Source organism: Aquila chrysaetos, chromosome 20, assembly GCF_900496995.4.
Source record: "Aquila chrysaetos chrysaetos chromosome 20, bAquChr1.4, whole genome shotgun sequence".
Lineage (NCBI taxonomy): Eukaryota > Metazoa > Chordata > Aves > Accipitriformes > Accipitridae > Aquila > Aquila chrysaetos.
In genome coordinates, this window is record NC_044023.1 from 13,565,316 (window position 1) to 13,587,565 (window position 22,250).

Below are 22,250 nucleotides of genomic sequence, written 5' to 3' on the forward strand. Positions count from 1 at the left end.
AGTCAACCTGCCATTACAGTCATGTCTTTTATGTACCGGAGACATTGCTACAATGCATTGTCTGTCACTCCTTATTGCTTTGGAAGCCAGTGCAGGTAACTTTATTTATCTAATCAGTGCATCAGAGAGAGTGTGCAATAGAGGACCTGGAAGCAGTTCTTAATTTCCACTCAAGCTGTAATGAGAGATGGAAGAAAAAATACTTGAAAAAGTGACTAGCATTTTTTATTAAAGCCAGCTCCTTTTTTTTTTTTTTTTTTGCTTCGTTTTCTGTGAAAATTAACTTCACGTGCTGTCTGTACATCCATCCATCTACTGTACCTCTGGAACCCAGTGGCTAATATCCATCAACCTGTGGGGGAGACAGAGCAGCCTGGAAGAGGATTATAGTCCTGTAACTTTCATTGAAACTGTGTTTTGAGTAGAAAAGACCCAAATTATTGCTCTCAGCAAAGCAAAGAGCTGCTGTGTAAACCAGCCCTAGACCAGCTTCACCACTTATTTTCCTCTGCATGGTAGGGAGGAGAACAAGGGATATTGGATGCAAAACTGTTGAAAATAAATGTTCTTATACTCTTCTGCTCACAGAGGAGCTTTTGTTGTTCTTCTGAAGTAGCCTGTGATTTCTTTTCTTTCTTTAATTTAAAAATATCAGGGACAATTCTTTCCCCATTCTGGTGAAGATATGCTTTAGTTCATTAAGTTTGGCTTATTAAGAACTTCTTGAAGGATAGCATAGGCTGGGTCTTCAGCACAAATAGCTTCTCCCAAACAAAACCCAAACATCCTCACTTTTATCCACCTCTTCCAAAGCATCCTCAAAAAAAGTCCATACCAAAAAGGTCCCTTTTCACTCAGTGAGCTCTCTCCAGTTCACTTTTCTTAAGCATTCCCCAGCAAGATTTGAATTTCTAGTGTTAAAGAATAACAATAAAGAGGGAAAGGGAGAGACACTTCCCTTCCCGCAATCCCTCTCACCGTCCCAGGCATTTTCAGACAGCTTCATCAGTTTATATTTATGAGCGACCGAGTGGCAGGGGAAAATATGCAGTTTCTCACCCCTCCCTTGCAGGTCACATTTGCACGCACAGACACACACACATTATATGCGGTAATTTTGTGCATGGGGGACAAGAATGCTGCAGAAACCAACTCGATGAGATTATTATTTCTCAATAGTTCTAGTGCCTGAAATGGTGTTATTAAAGTTACATTTTCCAGTCAATCTGGCAATTTCTCTTATTAAGCAGTGTAGACTGTACTGGGGAGAATCCAACAATAAGCTAGAAAGATGAAATATTGCTGATATACTGGTTGTGTTATCTGAAGAAACTACCTTTCAAGAGTAAAAATTAAAGAGGAATAAGATACAATAAGACTGATCTTTCGTGAAAGTTATCCAAGTGAGCAATTGTAATATGGTGAGAAATGACCGATAAAGTCTAACACTATTCCCAGGGAAGAACGCCTCTCTAGATACAACTGGGTTTATTAATCTATGCAGCAGGCAGCAGTAAATCCTAGCTGGCAAGGGAGTACAATTCCCCCTATTAACTCCATGTAAGCCTCCAAACTTTTTCTTGAATATGGAGATGGATAAGAAACACAGCCTGCTGAATCCAAACCCTGGGGACTTTCTTTCTTTCAAGCACCAAATACTATGCTAAGTGACTGTGGAATGAAATCAAATAAAAAAGACAGCTCTATTGTGGCTTTCCAATCAAATGAAATTAAATACTGTCAGTTTATTAGACTTAAGCACTCAAATCACTGGTGCCACCTAAACCTAGAGGCCACTATTACCTACTTGTTTAAAAACCTGAAATTAGTCAAAAAGCGAAAACAAGTTTTGTTTTAATGAAAACCATCATGATTGCTTTCACTGCACAGGGTTTGGCACTAAGCTGCCTCCCAACTGGGAAGGTTTGTCAAAATGTACACACCCAACCAGGCAAAAGCTTTTATTTTTGATGTATCAATAGTTAAAGCCAAAAAGATTTATCAATGTCCATATTACAAAATACTTTGTCTTGGGGTTTTTTTCTGTCTTACCTAACGCTGGGCTTGGACTCACAGAGGTCCAGGGAGGCGATGGGGAGACAGGACTCAGGAGCCATTGGCAGTGCCAAGAACTGAGCGTCCTCGTGCACAGCCGGGGTGTGAATATGCAGCACAAATCAACAGCTTGGGGATGACAGAACAGGTAGAAGTCAGGACTTCCAGCTTTTGAAATGGAGATCAATTTGCTGCAGTGATAGCGACAGTAAATTCTTTGACCTATTTTGCCTTTTACAAACTCCCTTTTGGTCCCTATGATCTTTGCTTTAAAAATGGTACCTGTTGTCTTCCGTCCTCCAAGATCTTATAAAAGAAGTGTCAAAAATCAACAGGTTGTTAACCTCCCAGGGAGGGAAGGAGTTTAAGAAGAACAAGGTAGTGCTGTACTGAAGAGAAGGGGAGAAGGCAACGAGATCTGGTATATGAGCATGGCAGGAGAGCACATTACTCTTCAGTGGAGAGGTAGAGAGCCAGGATTTGGGAAGGAAAGCTGCAGAGATTCATCCTAGATGTTGGAATGTGTGCATGTCCTCTCTTTCCACTGAATGAGAAGAATTAACCTCCTGGACACTGTGTTACCGGGTGCCTTGTCATGACGGATGGGCATCTTTCTAAAAATCATTTGGCACCCCTTAGGGGATTCAGAGCATGGTTTGCAGAAACTGGGCTAAGTTCTTTGACCTGTATCATGCAGGGGGTGAGACTGGATTTTGAATGGCTCATTCAGGCTGAAAACAGCCCAGTCTTAAAAAAAAAAAAAAAAAAAAGGCGAAGGTGCTATTTGGGCTGAAGCTGGCTGAAAAGAAAAATCACAGTTCAGTGAAAAGGCCATTTTTGTCTATAATAAGTCTTTTCTATGATTCTGGCCAGCTCAAAGCTTGAGATCCCACCTCAAATGAAGCAGGAGGATACATCAGTATTTCTGCAGCAGAGCCAAAAGCAATGAGTGCCCAGGTTCTCTGAGCTACCTTTTTCTGCTGAAAGATGCTCAGAGGAAAACTGGAATACCCACTCCCCAACATATACACAGATAGGAAGTAAAGAGGCAGAGCATGAGTTTTGAAATAAAAGTGGGAGTAACAAAAACTATCATTGGATATCCTTGAGTTTGTAAATTAGTGGGTTGAGACAATAGTTTTTTCTTCTGGGCTTTGCTACAGCCAGATAACTTCTCCCAGTTCAGTGAGGAAATAGCCAAGAGCAAATCTGTTGTAGCAGGCAGTAGATAGGGCAGAGGAAAACCCACTGGATTCAGCAGAGAGGGAAGACAAGGTGGCAACACGACACGATGCCAACGTTCAGCCTGGTAATCCCTTTTGAAGAGGGACTCACTACAGTTGTAACATTTTTTTTTGTTTTACTCCTATCGCACTTCCAAGAGAGCCCCTGTTGCACAAGTAAATTACGTGCTCCCAAGTGCATACATAAAATTTTAGCACCTGTGCTAAACTTACAGCATGCAATCTGGAAAACAACTAAGAGTAGTAAAGCAATCTTAAGGAAACCTGCTAGAAAATATAACTGCTTAGATGAGGAGTTGGGGAGAACCCCTTCTTACAGTGAATCACATCCTGCTCCCCTGCCGATCTCCAGGAACAACATCAGTTTGACACGTGCAACCCCTGCACCAGCAAGATTTAACAAGGGGTGGGCAAGGGCAGCCCAGCAGGACTGCTGCAAGGAAGGTCACCCCACCACTTGTCCAGGTTAGCACCCTCTCTCTGCCCCAATTACAAGTCTGCTCTTGCTCAGGGAAAAGGCCCAGAAAATGAAATGAGGAATCAAATCTGGGAGATTTGCTATGCCAGTTCAAGAGGTGGCTGAGATTGATACAGGTCCACGCGTGGTGTGAATCAATCTCAGTGCCGACAGCAATACGAAAATCCATGCAAACCAGAAGAAAACAAAACCAACAAAATAAAACCCCAGACAAATCAGGCAACAGAAGAGATGCACTTCAATGCAGTAACATTTAATAAAAGCAGAGCCAGGGATCAAGGGGTGAAGCAAGAAAACAGATTTATATAAAACCTAAAGGATGTCATCAGCACTAGCATAGAAAAGTCAAATAAACTATGAGATGAGATATCAAAGCTGTCCATGACCTTGTTTGCTACTGCACTGATCTTATCATCTCAACTAGGCTACAGCTTCAAAAGGAGCTATGAAAAAGCAGAGCAGTCTGGTGAACCAGGACAGCCCTGGCTAACCGTAGCCTACAGCCGGGTGCCTGCTCAGCCCCAGCCACAGCGAGGGCAGAGCTGGTGCAAGGCTGAGAGGCTTTGCTGACTGTGGGGAGAGAATAAACCAGCCTGACCCAGCAGACAGCAGATGTAGCAAGTCACAGAATCATAGAATGATTTGCGTCAGAAAGGACCTTAAAGATCATCTAGTTCCAACCCCCTGCCATGGGCAGGGACACCTTCCACTAGACCGGGTTGCTCAAAGCCCCGTCCAACCTGGCCTTGAACACTGCCAGGGATGGGGCATCCACAGCTTCTCTGGGCAACCTGTTCCAGTGCCTCACCACCCTCACAGTGAAGAACTTCTTCCTTACATCTAATCTAAATCTACCCTCTTTCAGTTTAAAGCCACTACCCCTTGTCCTATTAGTACATGCCCTTGTAAAAAGTCCCTCTCTGGCTTTCTTGTAGGCTCCCTTTAGGGACTGGAAGGCTGCTAGAAGGTCTGCCCAAAGCCTTCTCTTCTCCAGGCTGAACAACCCCAACTCTCAGCCTGTCCCCAGCCTTCTTTTAAGCAGGGGATCTCTGTCTTCACCACCTTTTTCCATCATCCCATGGGCCAGTGCACCAAGGTATCTCACAGCCAGGTTTGCCAGCAACGCTGCAATGAGGCAATCCCCCAGCTGATGCCCCCAGCTTGCAATGCAGCCCCCAAGGTTTGGGAACCCCTTTTATGAGGACTGCAAAGACAGCTAGTACTGCTGGAAGACGGCATCATATGAGAAGACATTCAATGCAGTAGGTTGCAAATCAGGTGCTTTATCCTGGATTTGCACTGCATTCTGATGCAAAGTGCTTAAAAACCAGTGGGAGCCAAGAAATAAGGAAGAAGTTCCAGACAGTATTAACTATTTTAAAAGAAAGATTTCCGGCACCCCATTTAGACTTGTTTCCAGCTTATCCATGAAGCTCTGCTAAACCTTACTAAGACTTAATTCCCATAAATGTGATTCTCCCCTCAGTGTTTAGCTAAGTAGCAATGTTTCAAAAAAAGTAAATATCAAATCGTGGGAGTTGGATTATTCATTCATGTGGTAAAAGCCATTATATATGAATATATACAGATGTTCCCACTTTATGACTGATCTAAACATATGTAGATTTTAGACTCTGACACACAAACCATCTATTATGCAATGGCCCATGTATGCGGCTCGGATGCTTTTATCCTTGACTGTGTCAGGAGGATTCACAGGAGCTGTGTGAGAGATGGAATAAGCTTATAGTTGAAAGACTGAAGAAAGTTTAAGCAAGAGCCTTGCTTAAAATTAAGGGAAGGAGGGAGAAGGAGAGAAATCAAAGAGCCAGGAAATATCAGATTTAGCGGGACAACAAGATGAAATAAGAAAGTTTCAAAGCTCAAAGTTATTTGATGTTGGAACTGGTGCGGTCTGACCCCATCAAACCAGCTGTTAAAAATTTGCCTGAATTGCCTATTAAATCTTGCTTCCAACAAGCCCTGCTCCTGTTTCTGCCCCACTTCTTGCTTCCCATCAAGCCTTGCCTTGGCTGCAGGCTCTGCTGACATCCCATCCTCCAAACAGGCTGGTGTCCAAAGATCAGCACAGCACCACCGCGATGAAAGCAAACATCTGTTTAGTATGAAAGATGGATAAGACCCCGCTCCAGCAGTTATTAATGCACTCCAGCTGTTTTACGTAGCTGCCTTCATGCAAACCATTATGCTGGTTTCCAGTTGCTTCACATTGCACGGTTGATGCAAAGCAGGCAGAGAACCCAGTCTCAACTACAGCCAGTGCAAGAATTCCCAAAAGGCATGGAAACTCATGGTGAAAATCAGAACAAATTGCTGCAAGCAGGGCTCTGCCACCTTTCAAAAGGCCCACAAGAGATGCTCATTCTTGTGAGTACCTGTGAGCAAACAGGGACAGCCTTGGGATTTTCACACGGAAATCCTGCTCTGTGCAGAATTCAAGCCCCACAGTTCTGTGGGTTAATTTTCCCTTTGTGTTCTTTTATATGTTTAAAATCCAAAATCATCGCAGCCAAAGGATTAGCCAGGAGTGGGGTGCCAGCCACAGGAACCACAGGCTAGGGAACAGGGACGCTGGTTAAAAAAGCAGTCGCAAGTTGGTGAGAGCCTGGGCTCTCCTGAGCATCACAAAAAGGCAGAGGGACTGGCTCATGGCAGACTCATGCCCAGGACTGGGGAAAAGTCATTTTTGTATTGCCCTAGGCAGATACTTGCTCTCCCTTTGAACAAAGAAGGGGACGAAGTTGAACCTGGATGAGACAGGGCAGAAGTGCAGAAGTGCAGAAGGCCCCCCCAGGGCAGGGTTGAGCAGCCCCCAGCAGCACAGACCTGCTTTCTCCCCACACACTGCAACCCAAGGCCCAGCATGTTTATATCTGAATGTCGTGGTTTAACCCCCGGCCGGCAATTAAGCACCACGCAGCCACTCGCTCACTCCCCCCGCGCCAGTGGGATGAGGGAGAGAATGAGGAAAAAAAAAAAGTAAAACCCGTGGGTTAAGACAAAGACAGTTTAATAGGACAGAAAAGGAAGGGGAAATAATGAAAATAATAATAGAATATACAAAACAAGTGATGCACAGTACAATTGCTCACCACCTGCCCTGCTGACTGATGCCCAGCCAATCCCCAAGGTGCGCTGTCCCCTGGCCAGCTCCCCCCAGTTTATACACTGGGCATGACGTCATGTGGTACGGAATACACCTTTGGGTCAGCTCTCCTTGCTGTGTCTTCTCCCAGCTTCTTGTGCACTGCCAGCCTCCACTGGCAGGGCAGCATGAGAAGCTGAAAAGTTCTTGACTTAGTATAAACACTGTTTAGCAACAACTGAAAACATCAGTGTGTTATCAACATTATTCTCATACTAAATCCAAAACAGCACTATACCAGCTACTAGGAAGAAAATTAACTTTATTCCAGCTGAAACCAGGACACTGAATAATGGCATATGTCCGAAAAGATGCAACACACACCTGAAAAGACACAGCTGAGAGTTTTCCAGCTTACGGGGATAGGAAGTAGCAATGAACTCGGGGAAAGTTCAGGTTTAGCTAAAGACCGCAGAGTCTTAGGAAGAGAGGAGACTCCTGTGACATCAGTTCTCTACTCAGGAACACAGACCATTAAGTGTAATGCTTCACATTATGCTTCCCAAATACCCACTTAATTTTGATTCAACAAGGCACTTGTGCTAATAAAAATTAAAACCAGCAGGTTCTGTCGAGTGTGTAATAGATGTGTGGAAGAGCAGCGTGTGCAGGTATATCTAAAATTAACTAAGAATACTAAAACCGACTACTTTCCAAACCTCAAGAAGTCTGGGGAACGCTGCAATCACTGGATGCACGCATTCAGCAGGGTGCTGTGCAGGTGCCTGCCCAGCCCCTCACCACACCGAGGGTCCTCAGGGTTAGCGGGGGCAACATCCCCGCACCAGGCATCTCCCGTTCCCACCCTGCTAACCTCCAGATGGAGTCTGGATGTCTCCGAGAGCAGATATTGCCAAGTACTTACCTCTTACCACTGCCTGCCAGAACCAAAGGCAGCTGCCAAGTAATACATTTCCACCAGTTGTGCACAAGTCTGAATGTCTGTGGGTCTAAACTGGTGCAAGAGAGCTGAGTGTGTGCACAGGGAGATGAGAGAGATCAGCTCCATGAATGTTAGATACAGTAGATCCATTTAATGATTAAACACACATGATTGTTTGCTTATAAAACGCAGTGTCACATAAATCTGCTAGGAGTTAATTGCCTATTATAGCTCATGGTACTGCTTGAGTCGGCTGCTGAATGATAAAGGGACTTTTACAAAGGAGAGAAAGCCGGTGGCGGAGCTTCCCTCGCTCACCTTCACTGCAGCCTCCAAAATGCTTTGTCTCCCGTTTCCTGCAAGGTGAACACTTATCCCCCCTCTAAGTGATGGGGTCCCTCTGCCGAGCTTGCTTGAGTGGGAAGGTGGGGGGTAAATTGAAACACAAGGGGGAAGGGGAGTTGCTGTGATTCTTTTTTTAAGTTGTTATTATTATTAATAACAAACTTCTCTCTGTTGTCCCATGCCTTGTGCCCAGCCTCACAAACCACAGCAGCTGTCTGGACTGTCCCTGGAGCCAGCCTGGAGCTGGGTGACATTTGCCACCACCCTGACAGCGGCAGTCGCCTCGCACACCCCAGCTACAGCAGCAATTGGGGGGGATGGCAGGGGAAAGATCCACGTGCTACACAGAAAGGGCAGGCAAGGGAGCAATGGACCACAGGGTGAAACCTGGTTTTGGAGGAAAATAGGAAGCAATGAGGGATGTGCCCTCTGTCTCAGAGCTCTTCTAACTTCACCCTGATTTTAACTCCACAGGTACAAGGTTTACAAGTCACCTGGGCTGTCTGATCCAGATCTATATGCACCTGAGCATCTTCCCACTGATTTCTCTGGATTTCAGGCATATCTGTGTGGCTCTATCCCAGGACCCCATCTAGTCCATTCCCACCTCACTCACACACACACACACACACACTTGGATCCCCATGCATGGCTTCATTGCATACTGCAGAGGAGTCGGCTGAGGATAAACCTGCAGAGAATCTGCCCAGAGATGCACCGCCCGACCTGGAGGGCTGCTGGGCTGCAGGTTTGAGACACCCTTGCAGCATGAGCAACAGAGCGCAGCATTTCGTGGCAGGCAGGAACACGATCTGTTTACACAGTAGGTTACATGGGAAATGCATTACATTATTGAAAAAGAAACCTTTAGCAAAACACGTACATTCATCTTATGCCAAGAGTTTAATCCTACCCAAACGGCACTGCATTCCACGAAGAAATTATCCTCTATAAATCACTGGGGCAGGAGCAGGCCACGTCCCTCACATTTCGGGCTGAACCGTTCACTGCAGTAAAGACCCCGTACAGATCAGCCATCGTACTGACAGTGGGAAAGGAGGGGTTCTCCACTGAGACCTCGTGGAGAAGCAGATGTATTGCTGGGACAACTCCACTGCGGCTGCTGGCGCAACAGTGGGGACCTGTTAGAGGCTGGACTGAGACCTTCATCATTTGTACCGTCACGCACATGGTTGCTCAAAGACAGAGGAGCAGATCCATGACTTAGCTTGGCTGTTTGGCTGGGAAAAGCAGCTCACTGGAGCTGTGCCATCCTACCCTTGCTATGGTGAGAGCTCCCGCAGGGCAGGGGATGGGTGTGCTGGACCTGCGGGCTCTGGGGAAGGCACCGAGAGGGCTCGGCGGAGGGAGCAGAAGCCGGCAGGGAAGAGTTATTTGGGACATCGAGCAAGCCGGTTTGCTCAATAGCTGCAAACAACTTGGCGTATGACTTCCAAAACAGCAGCAGACACCAGATCAGGGACCTCCCTCCCTCCTTTGGGAAAGAGGAGGACGCAATGAAGCAGAAGGATGCAGCAAGTCCCATTTTCATCCATACATCAGAGCAGCAGGGAGCCGGATCTTATTCTTACCAGCACAAGTTCCTGACTTCCAGGACAAAAGCATATTTATTCTCTTTGTAACTGCTCCACAGCCCTTCTTCGCCGTAACGCCAGCATTGTTCTCCCCAAACCTGAGCCAGATCCTAACTTACAGCTTCATTAGGATATACCACGCAAGTGTTAATTATACATTGAGATTGGAAGCTAAAGTACTGCTGGGAAGAAACCACAACCCTTCCACCTTTCTAACATGATTTCATGAACCTGCACAATAAGAAACAGATCAGTTGTGAAGCACGATTAAGTGGGATCATCTCTTCATCTCTCAGCTACCCTAAATAATTTACAAGGCCATTTTGGGACTGACATGCAAAGCAGTTTAACAATGATTTAACAAAAAGTATGATATTCCATCCTTTCATGGTTTCCAGGTGTTGGGACCAATTTACTTCACAGCAATTTTCATTTCTGGGCCTTTTTTTCCCTCCTCCCCACAAAAACCTGCAGCTGCCAACTATGCTGGCATCTACAACAGCTAGGAAACGAATTTCCCTGTGAAGCAAATTCTTCCAGGATGAATTGAATGAAGGCAGAGCTCATAATTGCACATTACTGAAAACATTTCTGATAAAAAACTGGGGAGATATTTTTATCCACATCTCCAGTTGAAAATTGCTGGGAAAGATGCTTTTGAAAAGCCATCATCTCCAAGCATGTAATTATCAGATCCTTGAACAAAAACACACGGTCAAAGGAAAAAAAAAAAAAAAACTTTCATTGAAATAAAAAAATCTGGGATGGCAATTGTTAGGAATGGAAGGAGAGAAATTCTTTGTCCTATGTGATTCTGCACGTCCCTAAAGTTAACAGACTGATTTGTAAATCCACAGATTAATAAATTTGGCAGCTGAGAACATCAAGCTTGGTTAGTAGGGTTTTTTTTGCTATGAACGGAATAATAATAATAATAATATTAAAAATCAGAAGCAGACTGGCAGTTAGACTGTCACAGCAACAGAATTTCCTAACTCCAACTTAAGCACGCTTGTCTTGAAACTGTATTCTGCCACCTTGAATAGACAGCTATACAATGACCTGGGGGTCCTATCCTATCAAGGCTTAAGACCATGCATACCCTGATGGGATTACTCACATTCTAAAAATTATGCAGTAGCTGAACTGACAGCTGAAAAAAGCCTTAAATGTTCTTATGCCTGGTAGCATTCAATTGTCAATTGATGAACATTACTAAATATCTATTTTTGCTCTACTTTCTCTCCTCCAGTTCTGCGCCAACACCTCTTTCTGATTATTATTACTTGTTAGCTTTAATTGTTTCTTTTGTTTGCAACACCTACACATGCCTATACACAAAAGCATAGGCACCCTTCCCTCCAAGTTGCCCAACACCTTTTTCTGACCTTCTGGGTAAAATTGCATATTATTTCCATCCTTGAGTTAAGTAGATAATATCACAAGCAATAAACATTGGCATCCACGTACAAGTATCAATTTTAACAGTCCATTTTCAAAATAAATCAAATCCTACATGCCCTAACATATGCAAACACTTAGGCAGTGTGGTTATCCTTGGCTTATATGGATTAACAAAACAGAACAAATGTTATAAAGAATAATGAACCTGGACATAGAGCCAAAAGCAAGACTTAACACCACATGAAATTCAGTTCCCTACTATGGGTCACTCAAAGCCAGAGTGCACCTCTTCCAGGGGTAATGAGATTTTCTTAAGCTGGTTGGCAGGGAGGTAAACATCTGGGCTGGAAACTGGACTCCAACCATTAGTGCTGGAGAAAAAACCTCAATAGCAGTTGTTCAACTGACTCTCTGGACTGACATTTTTATTAAATCTGCCTGGCCTTTGCGTTGAAAAACATCCTTCTACTAACAAATGTGTACTAATGAGATGTGCATGAGTACAACCTTTTAAGAGGAAAACCTCTGTAACCTCCATACAGGATGGGAAAAACTGAATAAAAAGATAATTCATTTCTATAGGCCATGAAAAGTTGTAGAAAATTACTTTAGTCTTTTTTCTTCTATAAAAAGCAATTTTGGTGGAATGGGTCATCTCTAGAAAAGAGCAAGGACTCATTTCCACTGTGTAGATCAGCTCATTTATACTTAATGTAGTCAACAAAACTTTAGAGACCTGGCCAACGAAGTCCTAAAGCCATCAGCAGGTATCCTTAAGACCTTATGGAGGATGGGTAAGCCATCAAAAGACTGCAGAAGAGCAAAATGCAATGTTCATCTTGAAAACAAAACAAAACAAACAGAAGTGATATGAAAGCAGGGGTGAGAGAATGACAAATCCATCACCTCCTTTTTCAGTTCCTGGAACTGACCATCTGTGTGTGAGCTGTTAAAAGACGACGAGGAAGACTAACTGCAAACCTGGATCTACCACAAGTAAGTCATGCCCGCTCAACTTCTTTCTATGACAGAGCAACATTTCTGGATAGACGGAAAATGCAAGCTGTTATATCTCAATTTTAGAAATGCTTCTGACACTGTTTCACATGCTATTTTTGTAAGTATGTTTGGGAAGCAGGATACAGATGATTATGAAGTGTATGCAAAACTGATTGGAAAACCACACACTGAGAAAATTCATCAGTTATTCACAATCAGAAGGGACGGATGTATTAAATGAAGTTCTATGGGGGCCCATCTTCGCTCTGGTAAGACTCCAGGTTTTCATTAAATGACCTCGATGATTGCAGAGAGATTGCTCTTTACTGAGTTTACTGACAGCCACCAGCTATGAGAGACTGGAAGCAGGCTGGGAAGTAAATTTTGAATCCAGAATGATTCGTATGTGTATGAAAAAACAAATATACAATTCAGTAGAGGTGCACACAAGCTACTAGACCTCGGCAGGAATAATCAAATGAATAAAGGATAGGGAAAAACTATCTAAGTGACAGTTGAGGAAGGACTCTTCAGATACTGTGGACTGCAAACCAAACGCAATTCCACAGTGCCATGTCATGTGCCGGAAAAGCTAACACCCTGGTATGTATCAAGATGGGTATAGTTTTTGCAAGATCTGTGAAATCATCCTGTCATTTTACTCAGCACTGACAAAAGCCTCAGACTGAATGCAGCGCCCAGGTTTGGGTACCACAGTTCAAGAAAAATATGGTCCAGCTGGAGTTCATTCAGATTGAATCAGTGCAGTCTGGTCAGACATCTAGAAGACCAAAACTTCTGAGACTGTGGGGAGGAATGAGTTGTCTACGCTAAAGAGAAGAGAGGGAGGAGAAAGTGTTATTGCTGACTTCAGACATCCAGAAGAGTGATGCACAGAGGGAAGGAGTAATCCGTCATCTGTGTTAGGACAGGAAGCAATGGCAGCGAAATTGCAGATGCAGAAAGCTTTTCCTTAAGTCTAGTGAATGAATTTGAGCTGATGTGGTGTTTCCAGCATGGATGTATTCAAATGGAAGGTGGACAGATGATAACATAGGTATGGCTGATACTAGCTCAGGGCAGAGGAATGGCCCAAACTCTCTCTGCCCAGTTTCAGCTCAAGGAAATTAAGATCACTGTGATTCAGCTCCAGACCCAGGGATGTTCGTCTTGGTACACACACACCCCCACCCGTTTCTTTTTCTCTTAATCTTTCATTTTGCTGTAACTGAGGCAAAGCTGACAACTGACGTAAGCATCTTGATGAGCAGGAGTTATATTAAATAGCACTATTGTGATAAATTCTTCAATAAGAAAGATAAAATCTTTTTTCCTAGGAGATTTATCTATGAAGATTTCCTCTGTCTTATTCTAGCTCCTGATGTTATTTTTCTATCCCTTTCAGATATTTTTTTCTCTACTTCTCCCCCTGCCTGTTTGGCAGGCTGGGAAGGTCTGGGGCTATCACGGAGAGAGAACAGCACAGAACAGGGTAGCTCAAGCCCTGAAAACAAGCAAGCAGGAAGGGGCAGAGATCTATTAACAAGTCTCTTTTCCTGGCCATTCCCACCCTGCAGATAAAGGGTGCAGCTTCCTGGTCAGGAAGGAGGCACAGGAAATTTGCACTGCTCTCCTTGATCTGCAGAGTCCATCTCACACTAAAAGCATGGCTTCTAATGGCAACAAAAAAACCCTAAAACCAAACAACAAACCCAAACAGAAAAGCACTGAACATCCTTGCCTACTGTCTTTATTTTTCCTTTACCTTCTACACAAACCATATTTAAAAAAAAAAATAAAAAAAAAATAGCGAAGTCACCCAAATGCACATATCTGAAATACAAAGGGTCTTCTGAAGTTGCCTGTGCTGTAGTCAATTAACCATTTAACTTGGGCTGGTTTGCAATGGAATCCTCACAGCTGGTCACTTGGAGCAGCATGAAGGAGATTCAACGAGGTCTGTCGTTCTGCCCACTCCTGCAGTGATCCTGCAGTAAGGACTAACTGAACATGAAGTTTGCTAGAGCAAAACATATAGGGTCTTCCTGGACTTCAGAAAGGCAATAAAGCATTTCAGGGAAGTCCTCCAATTGCAAGATTGCAAGGTCTCTTGGGGAAGCACACTATCACACTGCTATCAGCAGATCCACACACAAGCTTACTCTAACCAGAAGATAAACGCTTCCCCCACCTTCCATAAAACATCACCGCTAGTGTGCATTTTCTGACCCTTCCATTCTGAAGGACAGGCAAAAGCTCTGTATTATTAAAATGTCCCATCAGAAAACTTTTGAGAGTGGCTGGAGGAAAGAAATAACCAAGACCCTAATGGTGGTGGGCCCAGGAAGCGCTTCTGAAACATTTGGATGCCTCTTTGAAACAATCCATCTGGTTTCTGGTTTTCCCTATCACACTTAAAATGCTAAAATGAGTGATACGATAGCAAATCACTTTATTGCTTCCATCTCAGATGATTTTCAGATCAGGAGATGTCTCATGAAAAAGCCAGGTTATGAGGAGAAAAACCACATTAAGAACCGAGCAGAGTGACCAAAAGAGAGCTCCCTTACACGTCAGCAAAGCCAAACCCAATGCATTGTAATTGATCCCCTCCTCAAAGATTTTTCTTTGTGCACTAAAACATCTAAGAAAAGGGATGGCAGACATGAAGCAAGATGATTGCCTACCCCTCTCTCTGTCTTTGCTCTGTGGCTGGTGCAAAGGATGGCCTCACCTGTGGCATGCTGAGGAAAACAGTACCTACTGGGTGACGAAAGCACACCCTTGGTCCTCAGGAGCACCACCAGCACAAGCTGTAAGTGTCCGATACCAGCGTGAAGGCGGCTTCCTTACCAGCTCAGCAACTGAGCTATTCCCTTGTACGTGACGGAGCTAGGCACAATATCGACCCAAGGTTCTCCATGAAAGGTTTGGAACTGAGATCAAGAATATTTCTCATTTGATCACCCAACACCCAGACAACATCGCCATTTGCAGCAACACAGCAATCATCGGGACTCGCACGTATGAAGCACCAGATGCCTCTGGTGACATGTTGGAGGAACTGGAGGAATGATCCTCCCTGTGGCTGGTGGCATCCAGGAGACTCCTCCAGCGCAGCTGGTATCAGCCACCTCTGAGCTAGGGGCCCAGCTTATGGCTCAGCCCCAAGAGCAATGGGAGCTCCTGCCAAGTTGTCTTTTGATCTTTTCATGGAACGCCTGCATTCCTGCCCTGTTAAATCACGCGCCCAGGCACCCTCTGCCTACCAGGACTCATCGCCATGTCTCAGACAGCTTCAAAATAAGCCCCAGCCCCCAAACCGCTCCTTGCTGTGCTGCTGCAGTAAGTGGACGTTGCATCCAGTCACCATCCATGGGATTAGGCAACACAGCCAGGCTAAGCTGCTTTACACCTGGTTTATTTTACCCCTCAGATTTAGGGAGGGAAAAAAATTTTCTGAAGTTAGGTTTATGCTTTAGGGCATCTTAAGGCCAAGGAGAGAATAAAGTCAGTCCCACTATATCACTTCAGGCAATGTAAAACGATTCAAAAACCATGAATTACCTCTATACTTCCAATTCCAATGTCCGCTTTCAGAAGGGAAATGCTTGCATCAGAGCAGAAGGGCATGCTCCATGCAGTATATTTAGCTGCAACAAGCAGAGCTACAGCATGCAACAAAGTACCTGAATATTGCACCCAGTTAGAAATATTAGACTCTATCCATCCTGGAATGACTGGGGCCAGGATTCGGTGACTGTGCCCTTTGTAAAAGTGCCCTTCGACAGTCATCTACCCACTCTTTTGCAGAAATGAAATGGATTTTTTTATACTCCACAGTAAGAGTGAATTGCTCACCCCAGGCTTCTAAAACAGGGGTTAGCAGCTCACTGAAATGACAGATGTCTAGCAGGAGCTGAAATATTTATTAGACAAGGTAGTAGTAGATTACACTGGAGGTGGGAGCGATGGCAGAGTCCCTTACCCCTGTCCTACCCCCAGCCCTTTATTCACCATCGCTGAATGACCAGCCCATTCACACTCTGATCTTGAAAAATAAAAAAGCTACATTTAGGGTTTGGGGTTTTTTTAAACACACACCCCCCCCCCAAAACCCACTAGCTGTAAAGGCTCCGCAATATCTGGGGTGCCTTAAGAACAGCCCCTGTGTCTGCCAATCTTCCAGTTGGAGAAGGGGAACGAGGGAGGCAGCCTGAAGGGTACTCTCCAGTGGTCACAGGAAGAAATTCTATCCGGAGAAGCAGAGATACATTTTGCAAATCAAAGCAATTAAGTCACAGTTTGTATGCAACGGTTTGGATTTGTAAAACCCCCTTCAAAGTAGCACATGAAATTGTTAATGATATTTAAAGTGGTTAAAGGAAATCAGAGTAAACGAAAGTAAACTACTGGAGGAGGAGGAAAAAAAAAAATACGGACAGGCTCACTCACCAAAGTCTGACTGCAAATCCTTTTTCAGTCCACAAAGCATGTCTGCTGTTATCTATCAAATCATTCAACTAATTGCAACAGCCGCTCCTTTCTCTCTCCCTGCCTGCACTGCAATCACTTTCCAGCCAGCTCAGGCTCACTTTCAGGCTGCCTCCCACAGCCAAGCGGGGCTGCAACGCACACGCTGCTCCTCGCTTCACAGCAGGAAAATCAAAAAGAAATTGTCCTGGGCACTCCAGCGTGCAAGGACTCAAAACTGTGGCAATCCATTAGAAAGAAATGTCTTTACATGGCTGTTTAACGTGTGACTCGCCAGTCCTGTGTAGAAATAGGAAAATGAAGGGTATAGGTTTTTTTAGCCGGTCCTAAAAATCCCGTGCTAGCTCTCTCGGCTCGACTGGCCATCAGGCATTGCAAAGCAAAAGTTAGAAGCGCAGTGATTAAACGGAACAGCTGGTTGAAGGGGAGGCAGCCGCTGAACCCTGACTCTCCGGCAGATGCAGCAAATGTCGAGCGTGCACTTCATTCCCAGCGGTATTCCACCTCGCACCCCACCGGTTGAGAGCGGACATCATCCCATTGAGATGTGCTGGCCCTTTCCTGCCTGAACCCTTCTGTGGCTGTCACGGGGTTTTCAGGCAGGGGGGTGGAAAAAAAAAAAGAAAAAAAGGAATAAATGAAAGAAAACGCGAGCAGCCGGTGCTGCGGCAGAGGTACGGCTGCCCTCCGCGCTGTGCTCGCTGCCAGCTGCAGAAGTTGGCCGGCAGCGGAGCTTCGCACAAACCTCCAAGTTGCAGCAGCAGCAGCAGCGGGGCTGAGCGCAAGAAGAGGCTGCGACTGCAGTATTGCCTGACACACTTTCCTTTCCCCCACCCCCTCTTGGCAAGTGCTTGCAGAGCCTCCAGCACCTTTCAAGGCAATGTCAAGCTGCTGTCAAAGCATTACACCGCTTCCCAAACACACACACAGTGCTCGTAAGGGAGTATAGAAGCTGCAGTCTTGTGTCCTGCCTACAGCGTTTTCTGAAAACTCGCTTTAACCCTTTCTTAGGAAGGGCGGAGGAACCAACACCGGCAAAACGCATGCAAGTCCTGTGCTAGGATTCAGGTGAGCAATGGGCTGCAGCGAGGGGAGGCTTTGGGGGCAATGCTGGTCACCAGCTGGGTCGCAGGGCGTCCTGCCCTCCAGCACAGCATGCTTCATGGCTCCCCCCAAAACAGCTGGTCCTCCACCGTGGGTGGAGATAGGGTACTGGACTAGAAAGAAATTGTTGTAATAAAACAGCCTCTGCTGCCTTTGCTATTAAAATGAAAAATGAAGTATGCTGACTTGTGTTGGACATACAGAGCACGAGGGTGATGTTACAGTCCCAGCCCTGGGGTATGCGGCAGGGAAGGCAGCAAGGGTGTGCGCAGGGCTCGCATCCCACCTGCAGCACCATGCAGGTCCCCATTTCAGTCAAGCTGTGAGACACAAACCCTGTTTGTACCAACCAGCCCACAGCTTACACCCAAAAGGCAGTTTTCTCCATAGTCACTGTATTCCCTTGGGAACCAGTATCATCTATAAAAGCAAGGTTATAGCCACGAATGGCGAAGAGAGAGCAAGACAAGCATGGTCTGAGGCACAGAGGCACAAAAGCCATCTACAGTTTTGTATAAGGGTCCAGTCATGTTTGAGACTCCTACTAGATCTGGCTGAAAGTAGTCAAGAGGTTACAAATTTAGAAGGATGCTCGTGGAGGGCCAGCAAGGTTAAGTCTTGTTTCCACTGGAGACAAATCAGCATAAATCAAAAGGGCCTGAACACATCTGGGTGTGCCAGCAGGAAATTTTGCAGGCCTGGGGACCCTAACTCTGTGTGGCCCATGTGGAGAAGGAGAACTGGGTTTCAGGCTAACATCAGAGTTCTTGCTTGGATTGAAATGCAGCAACATCTCTATTTTGGTTTGAACTCAGCTGTTTCACATGCAGGCAACTTATACAAAAGCAATAAAATTACTAAGTAAGAAAATCCTACTTACAAAAGAGATATTTTGGTCCATAATTTGTTTTTAAGAAGTTGTTCAGTCTGACAATAGACTTAATTAGTAATTGAGCCGAAATTCGTAATTAGAAATCTTTTCACACAACTATTAATGCTTTTGCTGCAGAGAAATCTCATCTTAAAGGAAAAAAACATCTCCAGTTGCACCACAAATACAACAAGAAGCTGCTAATTTGAGAATAGCCCACTGCTTTGGATGCCATGAAATGGACATCTCCAATAGGATGTTTTAAAGAAAAGCTGAAAGCAATCATTTATTTTTATGCCACCATTAAATTCTTCCCAGAATATCTGCTGTATTGAGAAAGGGTACGAGAGGGCAGGTCTACTACACAGTGGAAGCTGCTTGGTTTTGTGGGCAAGAAATGGATGGAGCTGCCCCATTTTGCTGCTATTGGTGGAAAAAGAAGAGGCTTTTTGGCATTTCAAACCCAGAATTTTTTGTGGCATTTGTTGAGCTGGTTGGCAAGAGCCCAGTGCACCAGGAGCCTGGAGAGAATAGAGATGTTTACTCTATGGTTTCTGGCCAAAACCCATAAACAAAACACTTTCTTCATGTTTCAGGTGGCACTATATTAAAACCAGTTGAAGTGAACAGCTTGAGTTTCTAATGGGGAAGGAAAAGGGTACATGGCACACACCAACAAAATTAGGCAGCCCCAAAAGACACGTTATGACATCAAAATATATAGGTGTCATAAAAAAGCATGAGGCATCAACCTAAACTATGGCTTGATAAACTCAAGGAACAGCATGTAGAGCTTTGATTTTTCATGAACAGTCTGTACATTCTCCTGTACCTCTTGACATTAACTTTATGCTTGTGTGCTTGGAATTAGCAGCTATCCAAAAATGCTCTGGCAACATCAACTACATGCAAGCCTCATTCTGGCTAATGATGTTTGGTTTTTTTACCCATGCGCTATGCCTATTGGAAAAAAGTTAATTGGGGGGGGGGGGGGGGGGGGGGGGCAGCAGGGAGGATGTTAAAAAAGTCTTTCCACATGAAAAAGGAAAAAAAAAATCTCAGTTCTGCTTTCTTGGCATATACTGATCTCCTATTACCATCCTAGGACTAAAGAGGGTGTAGGGAATGCTTTCTTGGGCCCCCCCTTCAGTATAAGATGCTGAGCTGAAAGACAGCAGGGGCTGAGGACAGTCCATGGCTAGGACAGCTTTTGTGTGGTCCCTATTGCAAACATCCATCCGCACTGGCTCTTGGCTTTCATCTACACAACTAAAGAGGCGATACTAGTCAATAGGCCACCAGTCTAAACAAAAGCGTATTTAATCATCTCAGGAACAGGCTGACCTTTGAACAAAATTCATTTCTTGTAAGTAAGGAGTAGCTACCCTTACATGCACACACATACTAGCACTTAGTTTATCATTTCTTGTACCCAACACATACTGTCCTGCTCTTGAACTTAATATATCTTTCCCCAGAGCTAACTTACAAATCCTCCCAGAACCTTGGTGGGAGTGAAGCTGCAAACCTTACATGGCCTAAATTGGTTGGGATGACATTTACAGAATACACTTTCATGCAAACAAGACAGGGAGGACGGCAGAGGGAAGATCACAGGCTATTCAGAATATCAATGATTTAGTCTACTGCTTGATGGGTATTTGTTCCTGCGATTTAAACCATTACTTATTTAACCACATCCAAAAGCATCCTCGTCAGAAGTCACAGGACTGTGGAACACTCCAGCAAGATCCTGAAATGGACCATTTAGCATTGAACATGCTCTGAGCCTGGGAGAACATGGAGAGGATCTTACATCACTCCGCATTAGGAAGTCTCAGGAGACACTCTGAAGACAGCTGAATGAATGTAATGAACAGTCAGCCACAAGAAAATGATGAGGAAAAACAGCCAACCACACACCCTTACAGTGCACAGAGAAACACCAAAGTTCTAACCGCATATAAAAATCATATTAATAGCAACAGAAATTGCTTTGGGTTAGGGAAGGTACAGAAGAGACTGACGCAGATGCTTTCTATTTCTTTTAAATTCAGATCTTAAATTAAGATTTTACATTGTCATCTCCTTCTCCCCACCCTACTTCTTCCATCCAAAAATATACGCCTGCACATCAGGGGTCTATGTGGGGCTGGGGACCCCTGTTCCTGCTCATCCACCCTGTCAAGGCTTGTTTCTGGCACAGCAGGCCCAGTGCTTCGAGATGTCTTACTGGGAAAGGCAGTTTTTACTGCAAACTCCAACCCATCTCTGCACAAAATCAAGAGACTGGAGAGCCTACACCCTTCCTTGATTGATTTTTGGTTGCAACGGACAGGGAGGAGGAGGAGGGACAAAGGGAAGACCCATCGCTCTTTTGGTGGAAGAGACTTCACAGCTGATCACCCAGCTATCCACTGGCTGCACATTTGCTCCATCTCATCTGCTCCAATTTTACAGAGTTGTGCTTATTTAGAAACCCCAGACAACTACATGCCAGCCTGAGGCCTGCAGCGGAGCTCATCTTTGGTCTAAGCAGATGCCCTGTTTTTCACACAGACACCCAAAATGCAACACACTATTTTATTTATATATTTTTATGAGAAAAGAAGAAAGGACTTTAAAAAAAAAATCTTGAAAGAAAACGGTATTTAAACAGTTTAATAATGGAGCCAGAGGAAGAAGTCCTTGATTATTCTTTCCTTTAAGTGCAAATTCCACCAGCCAGTCCTAAACATTAATTTATTACAGGTAATGAACACTGAGAGATAAATTGACCCATCCAGTAGGCAATTAGAGCCCTTGCTGCACGCACACACGCAGAGCACCGAGACAGAGAGCGCTGCTAGAGTACTTCCAAGACCGCCATCCATTCCCTCCACCACCACAGCACAATAAAACAGTTGCTGTACGTTCTTCTGCTTAACCATTTCAGAAAGAGATATCCACATCTGTCATTGCCTGGCAGCACTGCGGGGGAGCGGTGGGGGACGACACCGGTGGAGAAGGCAGGATGCCTCCCGAAGCTGTGATTAACGGGCAGAAGGAAGCCCCGCAGTGACCCCTTCTCCGCGTGACACCGGCGCTTCGGCGTTCCCCGAATACGCATCTCGCCTGTCCGCCAGCATCCCTAACTGGGCTGAAATGCACACCAAAGTAATAGGCTTTTAGTTCAGGAAAGAAACAAGGCTCAAAACGGTAGGTAACTGGAAGTTCCGGTTTTTAAAAACTGAAACTTTTGGTCTGTTCCCAATGACCAAAGTCCCTGGTCAACCTCAGCAGATCTCCCTCCCTCCTGACAGCGGGGGACATTTCCTTCCCTATTTCATGGAGATGCAAGTCCAGGCACTTGAATTTTCACTTACTAAATTTACAAATAAGTCAGTGAGTCTGTGTCTTTGACAGCACTGGTCCTTTCTCTCCAAATCAGTCTAGTATTCTTAATCAGACCCCTGGCAAGAAATTGTAACCTGCAACGGCTCAGCCCTTTCCTTTTGCAAGCGACTAAAAGCCAAGTGAGTTACCTAGATAATTTTTAGCTAAATAGAGGAAAGAAAACATCTTGTCCCAACTTCATATGGAAAGAAGTCACCGTACGCCACCAAAACAGCA

General features: G+C 44.8%; 1 protein-coding gene across 10 annotated transcripts in view; it reads right to left on the minus strand.

Annotated features, from left to right (window-relative positions):
* GRIP2 (glutamate receptor interacting protein 2) overlaps positions 1–22,250 on the minus strand; it is a 303,102-nt gene that overhangs the window by 71,797 nt on the left and 209,055 nt on the right. The window contains exon 1 of one of the 10 annotated variants that reach the window (XM_029995975.2): positions 16,625–17,405. The exons of the other annotated variants lie outside the window; for them this stretch is intronic. Coding sequence (XP_029851835.1) covers positions 16,625–16,664 — 40 coding nt within the window. The 5' untranslated portion in view covers positions 16,665–17,405. Of the gene's footprint in view, positions 1–16,624; positions 17,406–22,250 lie in introns of those variants that run through there. 10 annotated transcript variants of the gene reach the window in all.